Source organism: Balaenoptera borealis (genome assembly GCF_965194805.1).
Source record: "Balaenoptera borealis genome assembly, contig: HAP1_SCAFFOLD_296, whole genome shotgun sequence".
NCBI classification, from domain to species: domain Eukaryota; kingdom Metazoa; phylum Chordata; class Mammalia; order Artiodactyla; family Balaenopteridae; genus Balaenoptera; species Balaenoptera borealis.
The window spans coordinates 577,734-602,823 of record NW_028123886.1 but is presented as its reverse complement, the minus strand read 5'-3'; the positions used below and the strand labels follow the sequence as shown (position 1 = coordinate 602,823).

The 25,090-nt window shown below is 43.2% G+C and overlaps 1 protein-coding gene and 1 pseudogene across 5 annotated transcripts; one reads left to right on the top strand and one right to left on the bottom strand.

Annotated features, from left to right (window-relative positions):
* Positions 1-23,917, bottom strand: LOC309621338 (myosin-13-like). 4 transcript variants are annotated; one of them, XM_082408874.1, is made up of 6 exons: positions 23,840-23,917; positions 14,343-14,420; positions 3,094-3,237; positions 2,852-3,008; positions 1,000-1,027; positions 1-194 (listed from the first exon to the last, which is right to left on the bottom strand). In XM_082408874.1, the coding sequence occupies exons 3-6, from the start codon at positions 3,202-3,204 to the stop codon at positions 44-46; spliced, it is 447 nt and encodes a 148-aa protein (XP_082265000.1). In that variant the 5' UTR covers positions 3,205-3,237; positions 14,343-14,420; positions 23,840-23,917; the 3' UTR covers positions 1-43. The 4 variants fall into 4 exon arrangements, with proteins under 4 accessions (XP_082265000.1, XP_082264999.1, XP_082264997.1 ...); XM_082408873.1 differs by lacking the exon at positions 23,840-23,917 and having other exon boundaries at positions 14,343-14,458; XM_082408871.1 differs by lacking the exons at positions 14,343-14,420; positions 23,840-23,917 and having other exon boundaries at positions 3,094-3,700.
* Positions 4,412-6,504, top strand: LOC309621336 (UBX domain-containing protein 4 pseudogene; annotated as a pseudogene). Its single transcript has one exon. The product of its transcript is annotated as a UBX domain-containing protein 4 pseudogene (transcript).
* Positions 23,918-25,090: the final 1,173 nt, after the last annotated feature.

Sequence of the window (25,090 nt, the reverse complement as noted above, 5' to 3'; positions counted from 1 at the left end):
AGCCCTGCAGACACTTGGGGCTCACCTGGGGTTTCAGTTATACTCATTCCAGCAAGCCTTCCAGGTGCAGGAAGCTGCTCACCTGCATCTTGCCCGGCCGCTGCTCCTTCCTCTTCTCCCCAGTGACCGCAATTGCTGCAAAGTGCTGGATCACACTCTTGGTGTTCACTGTCTTCCCAGCCCCGGATTCTCCGCTGTTGATTTAAAAGTAAGTGAGAGGGACTTCCCTGGTGGTCCAGTGGTAAAGAACCCGCCTTGCAATGCAAGGGACGCGGGTTCAATCCCTGGTCAGGGAAATAAGATCCCACATGCCGCGGGGCAACCGAGCCCGCACGCCATAACTACTGAGCTTGCACGCCTCAATTAGAGCCCACGTGCCACAAACTACAGAGCCCACGTGCTCTGGTGCCCGCGTGCCACAGCTACAGAGCCCACGCACTCTGGAGCCTGCGTGCCACAACTAGAGAAGAGAAAACCCGCCCGCCACAACTAGAGAGAAGCCTGTACACCACAGCGAAGAGCCCACGCGCCCCAACAAAAGATCCCGAGCGCTGCAACTAAGACCCGACGCACCCAAAAATAAATAAAATATAATAAAGTAAAATAAAATAAAATAAAGTGAGATACACAGACATAGAGAACAGACTTGTAATTGCCAATGGGACCAAGGAAAGGGGGAATGGAGGACAAATGGATTGAGAGTTTGGGATGAGTAGATGCAAACTATTAGATATAGAATGCATAACCAACAAGGTCCTACTGCATTGCACAGGGAACTATATTCAATACCTTGTGATAAAACAAAATGGAAAAGAATATGAAAAGGAATATATATGTATAACTGAATCACTTTGCTGTACAGCAGACATTAATACAACATTGTAAATCAAGTATACTTCAATAAAATAAATTTTTTTAAAAAAGTAAGTGAGCTAAAGGAGAGCAGAAGGAATGGACAGCCCCTTCCAAGTCATCATGGTAACAACACAGGTTACTGACGCGATGAGGACGGACTGGTTGTCTCGATCTAGAAATGCAGAAGGAAGCAGGACAGAATAAATAAACAACATACAGGCAGGATATACAAATCAGGCAACATTGGGGGTAGACAGAGCCCATGAGTTCTAGTTCTGGCTTTGCCATTAACTAGTGGTGTGATGATTTGGGCATGTCGAATCTTCTTGGAGACAATTTGTGCAGATTTCCCAAATGCTGGATGTGTAACTTGGGCAGCATGGGAAGTGAACGGTGAGTCCCACAGTGTGGAAGTTATTCGTGTTCACAGATCTTTACTTCCTCAATAGCGCTTTCTTTTCTCCCTTTTCAAAAAAGAGAGCAAGTCTCAGACTTAGAACTTGAAAGAAGCCACAGCTTCTAATTAGAATTTATGGACACTGATTTGTTGTCATTGCCTTTTTCTTTCACCTTTACTTTCTACTTGTGGACAGTGACCGTGATTTTCCATTTACAAGAGTGTTATAGGTTGACTTGTGTTCCCCCCAACAAACTAATATGTTGAGGCCCTAACTAACCCCCAGTACCTCAAAATGTGACCTTATTTGGAAATAGGGTCATTGCAGATGTAATTAGTGAAGATGAGGTCATACTGGAGTAGGTGGGCCCCTAATCCAATATGACTGGTGTCCTTATAAAAAGAGAAATTTGGAGACAGATGAGAACACAATGTGAAGATGAAAGTGCAGATCAAGGTGATGATTCTATAAGCCAAGGGATGGCAAGGATGGCCAGCAAACCACCGGAAGCTGGGAGAGTGGCCTGGACCACATTCTCCCTCTCGGCCCTCAGAGGGAACCAACCCTGCTGACACCTTGATCTCAGACTTCCAGGCTCCAGAGCTGTGACACAATGCATTTCTGTTGCTTAGGCCACCCAGTGTGTAGTACTTGGTTACGGCAGTCCTAAGAAACTAATACTAATAGTGATATTATTCTTCCTTTTTTTAAAAAATAGTTTTCCTCCAGATCAAAGGGCAGATTTGTTCGGTTCCTATTTTGTTTTTATTTTTGGCCACGCCACGTGGCATGTGGGATCTTAGTTCCCTGACCAGGTATCGAATCCGTGTCCCCTGCAGTGGAAGCACAGAGTCTTAACCATTGGACCGCCAGGGAATTCCCTATTCTTCCTTTTTGAAATGGACGGAACTTCAGTCACTATAAGGAAAGATTTTAAATATGCAGAAATGGCCAGGATTGCGAATGTGACATTGGAATGGCTGAAGTTTGGGCAACATTGTCCTGGATGATTTTAAGCATCTTCAGATCTCAGATGCTTGCTTCTACTTCTTCTCTCTGCACCAAGTCAAATCAGGTGAAAGTTGAACAGACCGAAGTGATGTTAGGCATGACAAGGGTGACAGTATTACCACATCTCTGCTATTTCATCTGCTATTCTGGAAATTTAAGGAGGAGAAAGAGGGAGCCTGAGAAAACAGGTGAAGGGAAGTTGCTGTGCCCATTTCTCCAACTTTGCATTCCTAAGTGGCTACTAATATAGTCTCTCTTCCAAGTGTGTTCCTGTTGGGGGTTTCTTTGGAGGTGGGGGCAGCGCATCTCCTTGTGCTTCACATCCACCCCCAGAGAAGCATGTACTTAGTGTGGCTTCAGTCCCAAGCTCTGGCTTAAGAACCGTGACTGGTAATGGAAGATACTGCGCCCCTGGCTTTCCATCCTGACATCCTCTGAATGTACTGAGGTCACTTTGGTCATTGCACCGTTTGGATGACCAAAGCCTGTGAAGGGCTCGAGTAATTAACTAAGAACCAGTGCAGTTAAAGGACTTGAATACTTCACTAAAACTATTTTTTAAAATATGGATTAAAGAAATTACTCACCAGTCAACATGAACTGATAGGCGTTGTCAGAGATGGAGAAGATGTGGGGCGGGGCCTCCTGGTGCTTTTTGCCTCTGTAGGCCATCACCACCTCAGGGTTGTACACCTTCAGCCACTTGTAGGGGTTGACGGTGACACAGAAGAGGCCTGAGTAGGTCTGAGAAAATCAGAAAATTCAACCTATGGCTCTTGACTTTACTAAGAGAAGGAAATGGAATAAAGAGAGGTTGAAGGGTACTCACGTAGATCATCCAGGCTGCGTAACGCTCTTTGAGGTTGTACAGCACTCCTGGCTCGTGTAGGTGGGTCATCATGGCCATGTCCTCAATCTTGTCAAATTTGGGAGGGTTCATGGGGAAGACTTGGTCACTGTTCGGAGTGAGTGTCTGGATATTGAGAGGAAAAATCACATGATGAGTGGGAGAGCCGATGTGGTGACCTACCAGTGGGGTGAAAATGGTGAGATATTGTGGTGAGATTACCCCATTACCGTGGTTAACTTTATGGATCATTTCTGTGCCCAGAGATGATCCGTAAATAAGTGTTCTTGATAAATCTAAGACTGGTCAAACTGTATAACCAATTCTGGTCTGATGCCCCCAAGTCAGCATGCCATTCTGTGTGCCAGAAGAGGGTTACAGGTGTGCAAAGTTATAGAGCCCTTCAGCCTCAGGGTGGCCAGGTGGAACTCAGGATGGCCAAGGCCACAGCAGCTTGCCTCTGTTTACCCCATTTGCTATGAGTGCTACAATGAGATCAAGCTTGGAAGATTGGAAAAAACTCTTCCAGTGTGTTCTGTAAATCTCCACCTCAATACCTCTGCTCATGTGGGTCCCTTTGTCTGGAATATATCTACAATGAAATTACATCTAGCAACCTTCAAAGCTCTTCTGAAGTGCCACCTCTTCCATGACCTGTTTCTGCTCTCGCCTGTCTTTTCAAGGCTTCCAGAATTCCTTGCACCGCTGCCCTAATAGTTAAAACATTTGGACTTGAAGCATGGTCCATGCCTGAACAGTATTTTGAGACTATTACCTAATTTTCCCCTCTCTGTTTTCCCTCCCCTTTAAGCATACAACTGGCACTCCATTACTCAGGAAAGGTAGAAAATAGGGCATAAAAGCGAGAGAGCCTGTAAGCCTTTCTAGCGTTTGTTTTCCAAAAGCCCGAATCCTCAGAAGAGCTTTGAGGGTTTTACCGAAAAGATAAAAGGGAGGAGATTTGTTGATATAGACCAAATCTCTTGAGGAAAGGAAGCCCTTCTGCCCCACCGCCCTAAACTAGAGAGAGAGGGACATCCAAAATAGCATAAGGAAGATGGAAAAATCTGTGTGTCCTGAAGGTTCAGAAACTGGGGCGCTCCTTCCACTTCCGGAACTGCAGGGCCTGCGGTCTCCCGGGCTCCCGCACGCACCGACTTGCCAACGAGACAAAGGACGGGGGCGCGCTGCCAACGGCGACGCGTGGCGTCATGCGTCGCGGGGCACGCCTCGGCCTGCGCGCTTGCACGCGTCCTGGGAGCCGCTGATGGGCCCGCGCGCCGGTGCGGAGCCGGAGGCGGGCCGCGGAGGCCCAAAGACGGAGAGGGCGGGGCCGGCTCCAGGACCGAGGCGGCAACACGCCGAGCGAGCGCCTGTGCCCGAGGGCAGCGATGCTGTGGTTCCAGGGCGCCATTCCGGCCGCCATCGCGTCGGCCAAGAGGAGCAGCGCGGTCTTCGTGGTGTTCGTGGCAGGTGATGATGAACAGGCTACACAGATGGCTGCAAGTTGGGAAGATGAGAAAGTGACAGAAGCATCTTCCAACAGTTTTGTTGCTGTGAAAATCGATACCAAAAGTGAAGCCTGCCTACAGTTTTCACAGATCTATCCTGTAGTGTGTGTTCCATCCAGTTTCTTTATTGGAGACAGTGGAATTCCCTTGGAAGTAATAGCAGGAAGTGTTCCTGCAGATGAACTTGTTACCAGAATCCCCAAAGTCCGGCAGATGCACTCGTTAAAAGGTGAAATATCAGTGGCAAATAGTGGCCAGTGAGAAAGTTCAGTCTCTACTCCATCCACCTCATTTGATCAGAACAACACTTCTGAAAACTGTCAGTCCAGAAATGTAGAGCTCTGTGAGACACCACCCACTTCTGATACAAAGTCAGATTCTGCAACAGGAGGAGAAATTTCAGGCCAGGCCACTGTGTCTCCAGAGCCTGGTGGATGTTCAAATCAGAGACCTACAGAGGAGCTCACTGTCAGAGTGGAAAGACTAACCAAAAAACTTGAAGAAAAGAGAGAAGAGAAAAGGAAAGAGGAAGAACAGAGAGAGATTAAGGAGGAAATTGAGAGGAGGAAAACTGGAAAAGAAATGTTGGATTATAAAAGAAAGCAAGAAGAAGAATTAACAAAAAGAGTGTTAGAGGAAAGGAACAGAGAAAAGGCAGAAGATAGGGCAGCTCGAGAGCGTATAAAACAGATGATTGCACTGGACCGTGCAGAGAGAGCTGCTCGTTTTGCAAAGACAAAGGAAGAAGTAGAAGCTGCTAAAGCTGCTGCCCTGCTGGCCAAACAGGCAGAAATGGAAGTCAAGAGAGACTCTTCCACAACAGAAAGAAGCAGTGTTGCGAGAATTCAATTCCGTCTTCCTGATGGTTCTTCCTTCACAAATCAGTTCCCTTCTGATGCTCCTCTAGAAGCAGCAAGGCAGTTTGCTGCACAGACTGTTGGCAACACTTACGGTAATTTTTCATTAGCAACAATGTTTCCCAGGAGGGAATTTACCAAAGAAGATTATAAAAAGAAATTACTGGATTTGGAACTTGCCCCAAGTGCTTCAGTGGTACTGTTGCCAGCAGGAAGACCAACTACATCCATGGTACATTCCTCCAGTGGCGACTTTTGGACATTCTTGGGGACAGTACTTTACCCATTCCTTGCCATCTGGAGATTGTTTAGCAACTTCTTATTTAGTAATCCTCCTCCTGCACAGACCTCGGTGAGAGCAGCATCATTGGAATCCTCAAACCTTGCATCCTCTAGCAACTCAGAAAAAAGGGAACCAGTCAGAAAAAGAGTGCTGGAGAAACGGGGGGAAGACTTTAAAAAGGAGGGCAAGATATACAGATTGAGGACTCAAGACGATGGTGAAGATGAAAACAACACTTGGAATGGAAATTCTACTCAACAGATGCAGTGTGACAAGGACAATATGTGCAGTAATCATTGTTTCTCTTATGATTTAATTCAACTAAAATTCTACTGGAGAAGTGGGACTGCTTTATGTTTTCCAACTCATCTACAAAGTGTCTCTTTATTCCTGCTTAGTGGGTTAAAGTTGTTTAACCTCAGATAAGTCAAGAGATAAAATAACTGGCTGCTAGGTCCTTGTATATGGTAACCAACTGCTAGAAGCCTAAAATAGCAAAAGGTCTGCGACAGCCTCCCTTTATCAGCTTTCTTGTTTAGTATTTCATATGCCCATTAGCCCTGTGCTCTCAGATGATATGTTTTGTTTAGGGCTGTTTTGCTCCAGAACTCCTCAGCCCACACAAAGTAACTGGTGTGTCACTGAATAATTTGATCTTGAGTCAGAGCGTTTTAACTAGCCAATCAGATGATAATTTGGGTTTAACTTTTCTCTTCTTGCTCATCAACTGCAAGCAAAATCTTGTAGTTTTTAATCTTACTTAAACACTGGATAAAAAAAATCTTTTCCAAAAAAAAAAAAAAAAAGAAACTGGGGCTTGTTTCTTAGCAATCCTTCAGGGGGACAGTGACATCCCATGCGGTATTACTGAAAATGTGGCATGGCTCTGGGGAGGGGACCCCAATAGTAACTCCAGAAAATTTATTTCCGGCCCTGTGAAAAGAGGCTGACACCAGAGGTTAAGTTTAATAATAACAATCATCATCATCATCATCGTCATCATCATCTGTCTTGTATGCTTGAATTTGTGAACTGCGATTCATACCTACCATGTACTCTTTTTTTAAAAAATTATTTTATTTATTTATTTTTGGCTGCGTTGGGTCTTCCTTACTGCACACGGGCTTTTCTCTAGTTGTGGCGAGTGGGGGCTACTCTTCGTTGCGGTGCACGGTCTTCTCATTGTCATGGCTTCTCTTGTTGCAGAGCACAGGCTCTAGGCACACGGGCTTCAGTAGTTGTGGCACACGGGCTGAGTAGTTGTGGCTCGCGGGCTCTAGAGTGCAGGCTCAGTAGTTGTGGCACACGGGCTTATTTGCTCCGCGGCATGTGGGATCTTCTGGGACCGGGGATTGACCCCGTGTCCCCTGCATCGGCAGGCGGATTCTTAACCTCTGTGCCACCAGGGAAGTCCCCATACCCACCATGTACTCTTGATTCCTACACTAGATGATAAACTTTGGGGAAGCGGGACTGAGATTTGCTCATATTTGCAGAGTGATAGACACTGTGACCTAGACATGGTGCGTGTCCAGTAAGGATTGAATTGAATGGTGCTCTGTAATTCTCTGCATTATATTAGGCATTGCCTCTGGAGCTCCCTCTGTAAGTCACTCTGCAGCCTAGAGAGTTCTATTTGGTATATTCGCGCATCCAGCAGCAATCTGTATCAATCTCTCCCTTAAACAGTCCAAACTCTTCCACCACCACCTTCCCCTTTCTCCAAAGCAAACATCACAAAAACTCTCAAAGCCCAAGTCCTCGAAGGAAAGAGCCAGAGGAAAGGTATGTGCCATGGCAGTTTTTACCTGCGACTTCACTCAGAGTAGATCAATGTGAGTCTTGTTCTATCTTCAGATTCCTATGGGCCAGCATGCAATTTCTACTATTCTACTCCAAAGGCAAAGGGGGATGCCCATGTTAGCAAGGACATCTGAGATCAACACTTACCCGGTTGTCGAGGGTCTTGACTGTGACTTTGTCATTTTCCTTGCTCTGGATCATACCTTTCACGTAAAATTCCTTATCATCCACTGCAAAGCAAGCTTTCTTAGAATCAAATGGGCGATTTTGAGCCTCGATTCTCTCCTTCTCTGATTTCCACAGGTAGGGAGCTGCTTCTCCAAAAATGGCCATCTCTGCATCAGAGCTCATGACTGCAGGGGCTGGGAAGACCAGGGCTGCTGAATCTGGAGCTTTGGGGAGCTCCATCCTGTTATTTCCATTCAGACAGGGGGCCAGATTCAAAAGTTCCTGGGATTAACCTACGTTCTGAGGAATCCAGGACCTGGTATAGGGGCCTAGAGTGGGCAAGTGGGGGTGAGCTAAAGGAGATATTTTACTCCAAGAAAAAAGTTTGAGGGGACATCTCTTAGTCCAGCTCCAGGTGTGGAAGTCTAAACCAATTAGAGGAAGCCAAGCTGAGCCTAATAAAGGAGGCCTCAGAAAATACTTCCTTAATTACACATCACATTTGAGCCTCATGATCTCGGTGTCATTCCCAAATCTTAAGGGTGTCTGAAAAGAATTACTGGAATGTTGATAATTCCTAGTAGAAAGTTCAGATAGCCCAGTGAAAAGTAATGACTTGAACATAAAGTACTGCCACACTTGTTTAGCCAATTACAGGCAACAAGGTGATAGGAGACATTATGGCCTAGTGCAATGGTTCCAAACTTTAATATGCACCAGAATTACCTGGAGAGCTTGTTAAAACACAGATTTCTGGGCCTCACCCCCAGAGCTTCTGATTCAGTAGGTATGGGATGGGGCCTGAGAATATGCATTTCTAGCAAGTTCTTAGGCAATGCTGGTGGTGCATTCATCAGCTGATGGTGAATTCATCATTGTGGTCCAGGGACCACACTCTGAGAACTGCTGGTGTAGGGCCTTCTGACTCCAAGAGTGGTCCTTGAACATGTTGCATCAGCATCACCGAGGAGTTGTTAGACATTCAGAATCTCAGAACCACCCCGCATTACAAAACCAGAATCTGCACTTTAACAAGATCTCCAGGTGATTTCTAGGCATAGTAGCGTTGAGAAGTACTGGGCTTAAGGCAGGGGTCTCCAAACTTTAGTTATGTGTAGCAGTGTCGGGGTGTGACAAACAGTGTTTAATTAAATACCTGCTTTAGAACTCACTGCTTAGCGTGTGTGTGTGTGAGCATGTACGTATGGTGTGTTTATGTATCTTTCTGCCTCTCTCTCTCTGTCCACCCTCCCGCTCATCCCCCCCTGTCACTTCTTTCCAAACCATCCCCTTTCACAGACCTTCTCTTTATGTGTTTTCCTTGCTTAGAAGCTAGAAAATTTGGCTTAAAGTCCCGGCACTGAACTTGGTCAAACCACTTAACTTCTTTGGGCCACTAATTTCACTTAAAATGAAGAAGCAAGCCTAGCTCATTTCTAAGGCCCCTGCAGGTTGTGTGACTTTTCTGGTTCCTTTTCCTCATCTGCATTTGCTTTTCCTGTTCCCTCTGGACCTCTTCCCGTATCCTTCCTGACCCTCTACTTCTTTTCCCCACAACTCTTCCCCTTCTCCCTTTCTTTCTCTGCTTTTTCCTTTCCATACATTCTTCTGTAAGTGACCATAAAATGGAGTTCAATTACACACATGTATCCCCATATCTCTCTTAAGAAATAGGTCATATGTTTTGAATAAAGCCTTTTATGTTTCCTATTAAAAGTGGGAAAATTGAACATTTTATGGTTGTCTCTTGGAACTTCCCCGGCCCTCAATCTTACACTTTATGAAATTACTCTTCATTGGTAACTGACTGTTGTTTCAATATCCCTCCTTGAGACTCTGGGGGGATCTAGTCCTACAGAAAGAGGAGCAACTGCTTCCCTCTGGATCTTATTCAGGATAAGTTGCATTTCGATTTTACTTTGGCCAGCGGCTCTGCTGAACCATCTGTGTGCTCGTGGTTAAGTTTTCATAGTTAAGAGATTGGAACTCAATATAGCACCGCAAAGAGGACCTCTGGCTTGCAGGCTTCATGCGGTTTAAATTTTCTCAGTTACTGCTTGGTGGAGAGGAAGAATTCATCCATATTGTTTCCTCATCTGTGAAGATAGTCCCTACTTTTGTGGCTTAAGTGAGTTTTACGACAGCAGCAGTTCTCAAGCTTTGTTTTCTCAGAACCCCTTCACACTCTTAAAAACCATTGAGAACCCAGTGAGTTTGGTTTATGCAGGTCATATCTGCCAATATTTATGGTATTAGAAGTCAAAATTGAGAAAATCTAATTCATTTAAAGTTCCTATCAAATTCATTGCATGTTAACATTAATGACATATTTTTATGAAAATGACTATATTTTCCAAAACAAAAAAATTAGTGGCAAGAGTACCATTGTTTTTCATTTTTGCAACTCACTTTAATGTCTGCTGAGTAGAAGATGGATGGGTTTTCATGCTTGCTTCTGTATTCTGTCTGTTGCTGTATGGTTTTTTGTTTTTTGGTTAAAGTAGATATAGAAAATCTTTCACAGATATATAATTTGGAAAAGGAAAGAGTATTTTAATTGCCCTTTCACATAATTGTGGAAATTCTTTTTAGATACTATACCAAAACTTGACACGTGGTAGTTTCTGTGGTAGTTCCTTAAAGGCTAGTTGCAATGTGGAATCTGAAACCATATCAACAAACATTATGATCTGTTGGTCTGTGTTGAACTTTGAATGAAACTTTTACCCATGTGTAAACATCATACGTTGATCATTTGGAAAATATTGTTCACTGAATTATACAGAACTTCCAAATATTGGCACGTTTCATTATACAGTATAAAAAATCACAATCATTAATATCAGTACTGATCTCATTAGAAAATTCAAATATTAGGACGTTGTCAAGCTAATGATAGTAGACACAAGTCTTACAAAATTTTAAGTTTTGCTTGAAAACTCAACTATATCATTAGTAAAAAATACTGTCAGTAGTTTTCCTTGAAAGGATAAACACACTTCACTGCTTTTTGAGAAACTGTGTGCCAGATATACAAGTCTGAGAAACAATAGTTTGTCCGCTAGTCATTCTTTCAAGTAAAAATGGTGCTTCATGAATCAAGTGGCCGGTTCATCTTGCAACTCAGACAACTGCACATGTGTTTTTCCTTGAGACAAATGTCAAAGTCCAGTGTGCAAAAGGAGTGCTTTTCATGAACTTCCTGATTGATCATGTAGAATATTATAAAGATGTGGATACATTTGAGATGTAGTCAAATTAATACTTTCCATTGCTGCAAATTTTAGGTCATTTTTCAATGAAGCTGGCTTTTTAAAAAAATTATTTATTTATTTATATTTATTTTTGGCTGCGTTGGGTCTTTGTTGCTGCGTGCAGGCTTTCTCTAGTTGCGGCGAGTGCTACTCTTCGTTGCGGAGCGCGGGCTTCTAATTGCGGTGGCTTCTCTTGTTGCGGAGCATGGCCTCTAGGCATGCGGGCTTTGGTAGTTGTGGCACACGGGCTCAGTGGTTGTGGCTCACGGGCTTAGTTGCTCCGCAGCATGTGGGATCTTCCCAGACCAGGGCTCGAACCCGTCTCCCCTGCATTGGCAGGCGGATTCTTAGCCACTGTGCCACCAGGGAAGTCCTGAAGCTGGCTTTTTAAATTTAAAAAAATTCTTTTTCACTGTCAGTGTATGGCTGTGAAGAATACTATGACTATTAGTACAGCTTGGTGCCAAGTCTTGATTTGTAATAAAGTGTCAGATCGTCTATCCATCCTTGCTTTTGCATCATTAAGTCAACACAGTGAAGAAAGCACATGGCATCTGGGTATTATGAAAATTGTTTTGACCTCATGTACCTCTTGAAAAGTTCTTAGGAATCTCCAAGGATCCATGGGCCACAGTTTGAGAATGGTTGCACTATAGTGTGAGGGAATCTCATCAGGCTGCAAGTGTATGATCTGATGTCATTTAGCTTGACTTAGTATTCAGCCTGCTACCCGAAGTGTCGAAAGTTGATCCACATCAAAATCATCTGCAACAGAATCTCTGTGGTTGGGACTGAGGAAACTGAATTGTTCTCAAGGGCCTCAAACACAGTGATGTTTGGGAGCATTATTTTGCTTTTATAAAGCCACTCTTTCCAAAACCATGGCATAGTCCCAATGGTCCAATACAAAATGATTTTAGGCAACTATTTCTTAATTTTAATAGTTATATTAAAGTCTATTACCTTATTTTAGCAAAATGTAAGATGCCATCGATTGTAAGATAACCTATTTTGTGTCCCACTAATAAAGGAAAACACCCTGCTAATTACAGTACTCCTTTCATTGATTATAAGATGCATCCCAAGTTTAGAGATAATATTTTGTGAAAATGTGAAGAAAGTTAGAATAAAATAGAATAATATGTGCTAACGACTTAGAGACAGTGAAATATCTGTTTATAGTAGTGATATAAAGCAGTGTTTCTCAAACTTTGGTGGGCATAGGAATCCAACTGGGAATCTTGTTGAAATAGATATTCTGATTCAGCAGATCTGGAGTAGAGTTTGAGATTCTGAATATCTAAATGTCTCAGCTGATGCTGAGATAGACGGTCCAGACTTTCATAGCAAGCATATAGGCTAACTTTGAAAAACACATCTAAGAAGAAAAAGGAATCAAGGTAAATCAAAATATTAAGTGAATTAGCAGTACTGGTCTTAAATGGGTATTGCAAAATTTGTGATAGTAGTATAAGATTGAAGTCTGAAGTTGGGGAAAGACTACAATGACTCATGGCCAAACTATACCTTTAGGTCTCTTAGAAAAACAAGACTTTCCGTCTGGGATTCAAGTCACTGCGTGTGTTGAGGGGAAGATTTTTCTTCTTCCACCCACAGCTCTAACCATGACTCAGAATCCAGTATCTCCTACTTTTACTGCCTAGATGATGCATGAGTTGTCTCAGCGATATTCTTGCAAATGTGTTGTCCAGCCTACTCAAATGCCTTCAAGATGACTTTTTTCCCTTTTGAAAATTTTGGAAAATCATTTGGGGTAGTTTCTGCAGGCCAAAGATACTTCTTGCTTTAAACTGAAATCTGGCTCTCTGTGACTTCAGGATGTTTGATCCTCCTTTCGGCTCTTGGTAACAACAGAAAGAGTTCAAACCTTCTCCCCACAAGACAACTCTTCACCCATTTGATGGCTGCTCTGGGTTCTCCTTAGCTTTTTTTTTTTTTTTTAATGTGGACCATTTTTCAAGTCTTTATTGAATTTGTTACAGTATTGCTTCTGTTTTATGTTTTGGTTTTTTGGCTGCAAGGCATGTAGGATCTTAGCTCCCTGACCAGGGATTGAGCCTGGAAGGCGAAGTCTTAACCACTGGACCTCCAGGGAAGTCCCTCCTTAGCTTTTTCTTTTCCAGGCTAAGTAGCCCCAGTGCTGTCTTCATCTGTTTCTTCCGTGATGTGCTTCTGCATCTCCTTTACCATCACAGTGAGCTCACTCCTGTTAATCTCTTAAGTGTGACATCCAGACCACATGTTGTCCTCCATCAGCATGTGCCCTCACCTCTCCTGACCTAGGTGTCATGCCCGAGGTGGTGACTGCCCTCTGGCAGCCTCCTCACACCGATGGCTCACCACTCACTGTCAAGCAAAGCCCCTCAATGCACGCTGTGTGCGTCCGGTTGCTAAGTCAGATCTTGTCCCCATATTTATACAACTGTACTCTGGGACCCAGGGCTAAAACCATGTATTCTTGGCTGATAAAACTTTCCCTTGTTAGGTCTCATCCAACTCTCTTGGCATGACTCATGGTGTCCCTGGAAACTCTACCCCCAGAAAGTCCCCTAATTATCTGCTTCTTGGTTTTGAGAGCTTGACCTGCTTCCAGCCCTACACAGCTGTGTCCCTCCAACCATCCCCTCTGTTCCTGTCTTTAGGGGTCTTCCAATGGGGATGGCCATCCCAGTCTCCCTGACCTCCAGCACCACCTTCTGAGTGTTCCCCAACCCCTCTTACTGCTGTCAGTGCGCTATGACATTGCTCTCAACTTTCAGCCCTCTCCTGGGAATTTCTCAGCTACTGCATCTTGTCAGCAATGGTGTGGTCATGACCTAATTATACTTTGGTTTCCTTGGTCCTAATTCATCTAGAATTACTTCCAATAAACACAAATTTTGAGGTGGGGGAGTAATTTTTTTTTATTACTACAGTGGACATAGGTTTGAATCCATTTCTCCTTATTCTCTCAGTATCATTTGTGAGTAAAGACACAGCTGAGGGGATTCATGGGTGCGGCCTCTGCTCAAAAAACAGCAAAGTTAGACTTGTGTGAAGACTGAATCTTAAGCCTACGAACATCATGTTTGGGGCCAACCTAAGTATATTGACCTGGAGCTTGTGTGTAAAAGTTCTGCAGTGTGTTTTATTCCTGTTAGTGTGATGAGCAAATTTGGGCAGACCTGCTTCCTTAGCTGCATATTTTGTAATCTGCCTTTAGAAATACTTAAGTAATGGATTTTAATTTCATCAGTTTCAGATTCCTATGAGTGTGGCAAGAATGAGAATGTGTAAAACACTGTTTGCGAATTTCAATTATTGTATTCCCAATCAAGATGAAAGTGACTCTTACCTTCTTGGTTTCCAAAGCAATGGTTAGTGTCCTTCAGGAATGAAGTGGCTTCTGAGAGAGTGATTCCGGAAATCAAAACTAAACAAAACAAAGAACAAATGAACTATGAAGAGTTTAAATAAATCTAGAAATTGAACTTTTCTAAGTTTAGCTACATTTAAATAGTACACAGTGGATGGTGTGGGATGGAAATACATTTTCCATTTTTCCCTTCGGTTAAGTCATCATTCTTTAAATAATTGGGTAATTACAGCACTGATTAACATTTTTTTTGAGTATCTTCTGTGTGTGCAAAGTACCATGTCAGCTCCTTAAGGGGGTATAAAAAAGGATAAAGACAGTCTCTACCCTAAAGGAATGCAAAATTTAGGAACAGTTAAGAGAAATGCTCAAATAAATCTTTGAACAAGGAAGAATAATACAAATTCTGTAAGCGGCTAAATGAAGTGTTATGGGGACTTAGAGAGATGATGCTTCCGGCTGAGGGTAGGGGGCCGTGAAAGGTCAAAAAAGAAAGGAAGGAGGGAGGGGAATGATCCGGATTGTAACTTGGATGCTTTTAGACCAGAAGTTGAATTCTTTGGCAATGAGAGAAAAGTTGTGAATTATGGGCAAGACTTCTTTAAGAGGTCTAGGAAGGGCACTCTCTTAAATATCCTATATTCTCTTGGAGAAGATGAAGGTAGGGTAGCTGATAACTTATTTGGGACTAAGGAATCTCAGTCCAGAAGTTGATAACCTACATGAAGATCTCAGGATACCGTAAGAGTCTGAATAATTTTCAATATCAAATTTAACTTAAACTTCCCATTTACCACACAGTACTTTTATGGAACCTGGGGAACATGTCGTGAAATACCATTTAGGCAGGAAGAGACATTTCAACACTTGCTTTCCTACTTTGGTCGTGTACTCTTGGTCTCTTCCTTTTATGAGTCTCTAATAATCTCCAGCTATATCCTAAATTTCTCACAACTTTCTCAGGAAAAGATTAAATGATTAAGTGTCATATTCTGAATCCTTGGTTCAAACGAAATCACACTTGGAGGCAGAACCTCGGTTTTCTAATGCCAGCTCTGTAAAGTAGCTGTTGTAATTTCCTTGAGCTTTGGTTTCCTTCTGTAAATGAGACAGATGGACCAGAAAATCCCCAAGGTTTCTCTTAACCCTGTGAATGTCTGACAGAAGGTATTCTGGTGAAGATGGTGGCCAGAAATCGAAGCATCGCAAGCTCCTAGAGCTACAGAATCCCTCTGAGGGATGCTCCTGCAGTGTCAGACATGACCCAGCCCAAAGTCCACAAGGCATGCCATGAATGAGCAGTCTGGAAACTGGTCATTAATAAGCAAACTAGGATGCATTCTGAGATGGATCAAATGCATGGGAGAATTTCTTCCCGCAATCATCTCCCAGAAATCCTGACATAAGAAAAAAATTTACATAACCAACCACAAAAATTTCAAATAATACTTCAAGGCAATCACAGAAGAGATATCACAAATTAGCACGTTTATTTGCTAACTGCAATTATAATACTGACCTAAACAATTAGAGGGGTAAGCACATATTATATTCAGCTTTATATCCTGCAGGTTAGTTTTTTTTTTTTTTTTTGGTGTCATAATTGCTTATATTCTTGTCTTTTTACTCTTTGTAGAAGCTTCTTGAAAGGCCTCGCCATCTTGTCTCCCATATTGCCCTTAACACAGTTCCTTACGCTTAGTAGGCCCTCAGCAAAGGCTGCTGTGTTGCCTTCTCTCCTCTCCAGGTAACCTGATCAGGTATAATCACAGCTACATGGAGCAAAAAAGCGGGCACTTGTGAGCAGTTACCTTGCGATGCTGTGGTCGAAGCAGTTTCGAAAGTGTGGCCCCCCAGCTCCCTTTATACTCCCAAATGCACAAGCCCAGCACTCTAACGTGGCTGTATTGGGGGATCACCATTTACTCCTTAGATGTAAATGCATCGTAGCCCTGATCTTTCACTCTTGTTAAGTTACTTGGATAAATGACCAGCGGAGGCTGTATAATGCCAAGTCAGCTGCGTAGGGATTTTGACGTTGGACACAGACCTTTGAGACTTAGAGAGTCCTAGAGGCCGAGCAGAACTGGGGCAGAGTGTGCTAAGAAGGTCAGTGAAGGGCAGAGCCACAGGGTGAATTGTCAAGCGATGGATGATCAATAGCATGGATACTAAGTACGTCTCCTTTACCCAGCATCGTAAACATGAGGTGGTGTGGGCCTCTTCTCAGAAATCTCCGGAAAACATAAGATTGGCCATTTAACACATCCATTCTTTTTTTTTGGGAAACAGACGAGCAAGCTAAAGGAAAAAACAAACAAAAAAAAGGAGTCATAAGTTCCATGGGAAGTTCTAGAAGTTCTAATGGAAATACATGGTCTTTGTGACAACTCTTATGGTTGCTTGGGGTTGTTTTTTGGCTGAAACATAAGTAATGTTTGACTATGTAGGAATTACCATACATTTTAGAAGTTAGAGCCATTTACAGCAATACAGCCTGACTTGTTTATGTTGTATATGATCAATGTGTACTGAATTATACTCAATATTTTGTAATAACCTATAATGGAATATAATCTGAAAACAATAAAACTGAGTCACTTTTCCGTACACCTGAAACTAACACAATATTGTAAATCAACTATATTTCAATTAAAAAGAAAAAAAGATTCTCTAGTCTTCCAGTGGGTAGTCTCATATAGGTGAGGCATTTCCAAGGACAGTTTGCATTAGTCAAAATGAAATTGTGGACAAAGGAGAAACAGATAGGAATAGGACTTCCACGTAGCATTTTCCAAAGTAGATTTGACAGAATGCTGATTCTGAGAGAAACTGTGAAATAAAAGGTCCCGTGGCTAAATGAGTTCAGGAAATGTGGCCAACTCTATTCCCTGTTGTTGGAGATTCACCATAAATAATAGCATGTTAAGGGGCCTGAGAAGCCTTTCAGTAAAAAAATATGAAGAACTTTTTTGTACCTGGTGATCTGATGTTGGAACACCATCTTACTCCCTGCTTGAGAAAACAAGAGGAGAAGGCTGAAGGCTGCAATCCACAGAGAACTCGTCTCATTCTTAGTACCATTTGGCCCAGGAGAAAGCAACAGAGAGTGATCAGGCATAAACACAGCTGCTTTTATCCAAGGGACAGTCTTTTGTATGTAACAGATGCTCAGTAGATTTTGTTCCTGTGTATAAATGAATAAGGACGATTCATGGGGAATCTGTGTTGAAAGAGGGCTGAAGTGATAAGGCAGAAAAGAATGGAATCAGACTCAGTCTCACTTAATAGTAATAGTTTATATTTATTAAGAACTCACTACGTGCCAGGCTTTATCCATATTGGCTCACTTAAGCATCATAATAGTTTTGTGGGGTAGATGCTAACATCATTCCCATTTTATGGCTGAAGAAATTTGGGCCACTGAGAGTTTAAATAAACTGCCTAAGGCCACACAACTAGTAAGTGGCAGAAATGGGATTCAAATCCTCTCTGGCTCTAGAGCCAATGCCTATAAACTTTCACTTTTGCAAGCCCATCACTTTTGAGTGCTGGCAATGAGGAAAGGAGATATGAAATAGGGACATTGCTCCAAAGGAGGTGATAATGGACATGGGAAGAGAGTACATAGACACGAAAAGAGAAATTACTTTTCCAAGGTTAAGTGCCAAGATGAGTGAGAGGCACAGTGGACTAGATGTATGGACAAGGTATTTATAACCCGTAAGGTATGTTGTGTATGTAAAATATTCTCGAATTGTTATTAATGATAATGATACTGCTTTGGAGGAGATATCTGAAGGGGATGGTGACTGTGGAGATAATAATAATAATAAAAAAAAATAATAATGCTTTTTGTAGTTCTTTCCAGTTTACATAGCACTTTTGTATATTTTATTATGTTTATTTTTCTCTGCTAGCCTTAGGGGGTTATACTGTTTATATTCTTATTATTCCCATTGTCCATATGGGGAACTGAGGCCTAAGGGAGTTAAGTGATTGACCAAAAGGCCCCACAGCTAGTAGGCAAAGGAGCCAGAATTGGAATCCCAGGTTGCTGATTCCAAAGCCTCGCCTTTTCCTCTATCCTCTACTCTCTCTTAAAGGAGGCAGATTTTAAGAGTACAGGGAGGAGGTTCCAGGCTTAGGGAACGTAGGGATTGTGGTTAGAAACAAGACTTCCCAGGGTGTGTTTCAGGAAGGTGGAATGGGCAAGCCTGGATGGAAGGGTTGGGGATAACACGGAGGTGAGGCTGGAGAAGTAGGCTGGGCTTGTCCGTGATGGGCTCCCAATGCCCATGGAAGGAGTCAGGACATTATTCTGAGATCATTGGGGAACCTTTCAAGGTTTTAAGCAGAAAAATGAACGTGTGTGTGTGTGTGTGTGTGTGTGTGTAGACACACACATATATCTGAAGATTAGTATAGAACTGATGGTAGGATATAATGGAGAGGGAGAACCTGAGGTCCTAGAACCACTTAGCAACTATTTAGAAAATCTTGGTGTACAACTTGCCAAGATGATTATACAGGCTCTGATATGATTTATGGGAGTAGGTGGGCAGTTAGAATTAACCCCTGGATGGCCCTATAAATTCAGATGTGTGTTAAAATTCTCCATAGCACCAGAGGGCTGGCTTTCCCAGTGATTGTCCCCTGGTATCTCCGGGTCCATCCCGTAGGTTCAAGAAGAGTATTGTGTGGGCTTGAAGTTGTCTGCCTCACTGTCCCGTTTAGGCCTGGCAAAAAGAGAACCCCAGGAGGTGAAAGGAATATGTTTCTCTCATTTAAGACCTCTCTGAGCTCTAGACTTATTATTATTATTTTTAACATTTATTTATTTATTTAGGCTGCTCCAGGTCTTAGTTGCGGCATGTGAGATCCTCTTTGTGGCATGCGGGATCTTTAGTTGTGGCATGCACGTGGGATCTAGCTCCCCGACCAGGGATCGAACCCGGGCCCCCTGCATTGGGAGCGCGGAGTCTTACCCACTGGACCACTGGGAAGTCCTCTAGACTTATTTTTCGAGGCCCTATCCCACATTAATATATTACAAGCCTCTCAACATAATATTAAACATGCAAGTAATATCTATTTGCATTGAACATAAAAATAATCATGGTGTAAAATGAAGAGGGCCTTGATTAAGCAGTACAGAAATGAGATGTAAAAGGAAAGAGAAAACCCAAGGGATACCCTGAAGGCAGGATCCACAAGACTTTGATGATGCCGAGTTTGAGGAGGAAAAAGGAATCAGAGGATCCTACCTTTCATCCAGCCCTCATTGCAGCCTAGAAATCTAGGAGCATGATACCTGCCCAGGAGAAATAGTGAAGGGGGGGAAATAGGAATTTCGATTTTGGACAGATTGAGATTGAGATGATGGTGATATCCAGCTAAGTAGGTAGAGATAAGGATTCAAAGTTTACATACAGGAGACATTAAGACTGAAGATGTAGGTCTGTGAGTATGAGGGTGTCACCTGTATGCAGTTGATAGTTGAACTTATTAAGGAAGCTGTGTTCTCAGAGAAAGGCTGCATGTTGAGGAGGTGAGAGGCGGAAATGAAGACAAAAAGAGTGGAAAAAAAAAAGGTTATTCTTCAGGTAAACAAATACCTGAGTGAGATCTTGCTGGAGTTAAAAGAGCCACGTGGATCCATATTTTACGTCTGTCATTTACTGCCATAAATGGCAAGTCCCATCACCTGTCTTCGCAGCTGTGATGTTTTCTCCTTCCGCTGCAAAATCAGAAACATAATTCTGTTTCTGCCCAAGTCATGAGGATAGTGTGGGGATCAAATGAGATACTGTCAAGACGTGGCTGTCTCCGCAGGCAGTCTCTTTCCAGCCAGTGGCAAACAGTATGCTTCAATCTGTATCAACCTTGACACAGACCTTGGCAAATAATCCACTAGCACAAAAAACATAAGTGAGCAATGCAGGCTTTACTGAAGATTTTGTAGAGCAGACTAGAAGAGGATTATATTACATCCCCTAAAGTATTCAGTTTCCATCAGCAATGACTTCCACGAAGTCCATTTTCCGTCACACTGATGCAGGTGGTTGATTTCCTTTCTTCCCCTGAGGTGTCTGCCCGACCCCTGCGGGTACTCAGTTGTTCCTCTGTTACATGGGGCCCTTTAGCTCTGCCATTGACCTGCATGCCTACTCATCTGGTTACTCAACAAAATAAAAGTCCTCAAGTAAAGAACACCACTTTTATCCTTAGCAAGTTTGGTGATCACCTATTTTTACTCACATATTCCCCTTGGGAGCTTCATCTTTATCCCACCACTATGCCCTGTAGTCCCCAGCTCACACCCCACACCATCATTCCATCTCTCCCAACCCTGAGAGGAGTTCTGTCAATGAGGGTTTTCTCCAGTCTTGTTACAAAATCATTTTGTCAACTCTAAAGTGATGGGAACTTCATTATTAGTGTCAGAAGAAGTCAAGGGAGGTGGTATTTTCGAGAGGGTGGTATTTTCAAGAGAGAGGATATAGTAAAAAGCTCTACAGGGAAGATGGAGAAAAGGAGAACCATGAAAAGGGCATTGGGTCAGTCAGAGAGGTGATCCTGACATTAATGTCAGCAGGATGGTGGGGGTGGAAGCTTTGAAGCCAAGGATTAAGGAGTGAGCAGGTGTTAAGGAGGAGGAAAACGTTTTCCTGATTTCCCCGGGAGCAAATCTCTCCACCAATCACTATATAAGGCGCATTCAGAGGAAATGCAGATTTGGATGGAGAAAGCAGCAGCAGGGCCAAATAGAGAGGCCCAGGAAACAAGTGTAATCAAGTTCATTCCGCAGAGGGCTACTTGAGAAGAAAGGGCAGTTAATTGTGCTGATAGGAGGATCATCCCTTACCCGTTACAACTATCTAAGAGCTATGTAACAGATGAAATTTCCAAAAGCAGCAAGAAGTTCCCCAGCCAGAAACAGAAATTTCTGGGCAAAAGTCACAGGACAGGTATATTAGTGAATGATACAAATTTATATTGAATCGCCTAATTAAAAATATTGAGTGAGAATATTAGATCCAGAACTAGAGGGGAACCTTGAATATTACCTAATCTAACCCTGATGTTACAGAATCAGAAACTGAGGTTCTGGACAGGTTACCTAATTAATGCTAATTAATTAGACAGACCCCCTTCCCATTCTACTCTCAGATCCAAGAGCGCTAGTTCAGAACTCTTTCAAGTGCAATACATAAACTTCCATACTGCTGGCATTTCTACACTACAATTTTGCAAAGCAAAAAGTTAATGGAGGATTATCCAGAGAAATATTTAAACTGATTTTCCTTCAATCAGTGAGGACATAGATTTATCAGTTTTACAGGTTGGAAAACTGAGGCTTGGCAAGATTAAGTGACTAGTCATACAGCTAGTAAGTGGCAGAATGGGAGCTAGAACAAGTCTGGTTTGAATCCAAGTCCAGTTTGTGTTTTCACTACAAGACAGCTGTTTCTGGCTTTGCAAGATCCTGTTAAGACACTAACGCTCTCAGAATTATACATGCTTCTCAGAATTACACGCAAACGAGGCATCCTTCTCTGAAAATATCATGGAGAGAGTGTGTGCATGGCCTGGGAACATTGTGTTCAGAGAAGAAATTCTACCAGTTAGGTCTGTCCAGTAAACTGGAGACTTTCTTCTCTGGCCTCATAATCTTGACTGATGCCTGTGAGACTTAGGGTCCATGTCATTTGCCCTTTTTTGTCTAGTAGTTGTATTTTTTTTGTTGGTTTCTTCAGTGCTTAAAGCCTCATTAGAACTAAGAAACGCGTGATCAATTACTTTTAATTTCAACTGTTGGGGTATGAAACAACATAGCCTTAAAAAAAGAAGAAAGATTTTATGCCCTTGGCTAGGCATAGCCCAAATGCATATTTACATTGGTAAGAGCTGCATGATAATGTAGTGACTAAGAGTGGACTTTGAGAGTCAGAATACTGAGGTTCAAATCCTGACTTCACTATTTAAACTATTTGAATTTGTGCAACTTATTCTACTTTTCTGAGCCTCAGTTTCTTCATCTGTAAAATGGGGATAATAACAATACCTAACTCATGGGGTTCTTGTGACAACTGAGTTAATAAATGCATGATAGGCTACTTTTTGAAAGTGACATGGAGTGGGTGAGGCCATGTCAACAGCAGAGCCTGAGACTTAGAAGCCAGGAACTTTCTCTAGAGAATGTACCAACCATTGCCTGTGCCAGAGGGCTCTGGAAGCCAGGACAGCATCTTCTATGTTGTTCTTTCATCTCTTTTTTGTTGCTGTTTGGTAAGGCCCATCAGCTGACCACAGCCTCACTACTGGCCATCCAGCCCTCCCATTCTACCCACTACATATAGCCAATTTCCTCTCCAGATGGCCCAGAACACTCTTAAGTCACTGCCACCCCCCACCCCCCACCCCCTCATTCCACACACTCACAACAATAAAACAAGACGAGGAAGATGGAGCCTAGATACCTCAAAGCAGGGTGACCAACCTTCCTAATTTGCTTGGAATTGAAGAGATTCCTGAGACTTCAGTTTTAAAATCAGGACAATCCTGGGCAAACCCAGATAAATTTATCACCCTACCCAAAAGGTGGTTGGGGGTACGATGGCAAAATCCTCAAACTTGACCAAGATGGGGCTAGATGGAACCAGCTTGAGATCTCTCACAAAACCAGGATGGTGATGAAATTCACATGTGGAATTGCTAATTTTGAAGCTGTAATGCACAGAGCCGGTAACAGGGAGCATGCACGTATTCAATTGTTTATTCATCAAACATTCATTGAGGGCTTACTACATGCTGGGAAGATTTTAAGCACTAGGGAACAGAACAGGCAAAGTCTCTCCCCTCATGGAAACTCTATTCTAGTGTGTGTGTATGTGGGGACAGACAACAAACAAACAGATATCAAATGTCAATTAGTGATAAATTCTCTGAAGGAAAGGAAAATTAGGATAAGGAAACAGTGGCTGTGTGGGTTTGAAATGGATCAATCAGGATAAGTTTCTCTAAAGAGATGATATTTGAGCACTTAGAGGAAGAGCAAGCCAGGAGAATATCAACGGGGCACAGTATTCCAGGCAGAGGAAACAAATGCAAAGGCTCTGGGAGGGGAACTTGCCTGCACAGGAACAGAATAAAGGCCAGTAGGGCAGGGATGAAAGGAGCCAGGGATACAGTAGCAAGGAATGAAGTGGCAGAAGCGGCTAGGGGCCAGAGGCTTAGAGCCTTGCAAACTAAGGTAAGGATTTAGGGTTTTAAATGCCAGCTGTTATTATAAAGGTAACGCTATTCTTCCATATTCTCTGCTGAGCGTTGGCTCTGTTATCTGCTGTTTTTCTACTCAGCTTTGCTTCACTCTGTCAAACAAAACGTTTAGCTGCTCTTCATTTAGCAAATGGCTTATAAAGACACCGTTCCAGGCATTGGGGATTAGAAGTTGGTTCTCTCCAACAGCTTACCATCTAGTTCGGGGAGGGTGGGTGGATCACAGTATTGAAAACACGTGAAAAAATCAGCAGCCGTGGACTTCCAAGGAAACAGCCGGTAACTACCAAGAAGAAAGGCGGTTTCAATTTCCCAGAGAGGTGAGGAGTTGCTTCCGGTGGGCCCCGGGGCATCATGGGAGGGGTGCGCCCCGGGGCATCATGGGAGGGGTGTGCCCCGGGGCATCATGGGAGGGGTGCGCCCCAGGGCATCATGGGAGGAGTGCGCCACCGGGGAAAGAAAGGCTGGAAGTGATTCCACCAGGGTTGGGACGAGCCTGGAGACGGTGAGGAGCCCTGGCCGGTGAGTGTACGTTTGGAGTTTGTGAGAGAGGCAGGCGTTTCTCGTCAGCTCCGCGATTCCAGAGCTTAACTGTGCGTGTGGTGGGAGGGTGTGAAGCCGGAAGTGGCGAGGGAATTCGAACCCCCGGCTCTTGACGTGACTGGGCCGCAAGGAAATTTCTGAAAAGTCTCAAGTCGCCAAATTCCATTTGAAGTTTTTCAGTACGTTTGTAGGCGTTTTATTACATTGCATATACATGTACTTATGTAATATATAGGGCCAAATCCATTTTTGGGTACTAAAAACTGTGGGTATCAATAGAATTATTTTTCAGAATATACCGGAAAAAAATATGATTCTGTTGCTCCAAAGATACCACCTTTCCCATCCATCCTCTTAACAACATTTTTCATAATTTGAGGGCTCCCCCTGTGTTGTACCTCAGTTTCCCCGAGAGAGAGCCATAAGCCGTTGTTTCTGTGAGGAGCTGAGAAAATAGCCCGCCCTCTTGGGAAGGTCAGGCTACTATAATATAAGAAAAGCCCTGTTTTGGGTGTGTTCCCCAAGGGGAATGTTTTTCTCCTTCATCAGCGAAGAGGCTTTCTTTTTCTCTCGTGGGCTCCGGAAGCAGCATCTTGGTGGTGCTTGGAGCCAGGATGGAGGAATCAGGCTGGTAAATTCCATCCTTAAGGAAGTAAGGTTCTTTGCATCTGCCCACAGCTGATTCTTCAGCTTCCCACTTAGGAAAATGGGACCGACTAAGTCCGCAGTGAAGGTGCCTGGGGACACTGGTGTCAATGTAACATGTGCCCAAACCTCTGTCACAGCCAGGAGGCAGAATTTAAGTTTGCTCACCGACAGCTGCTGTGTTAGCCCTGGAATGGTAATGCTTATGGAAAACTTGGCTGAAAGGCAACAGCTTTTAGTAGTTGTGCTAATGGTCT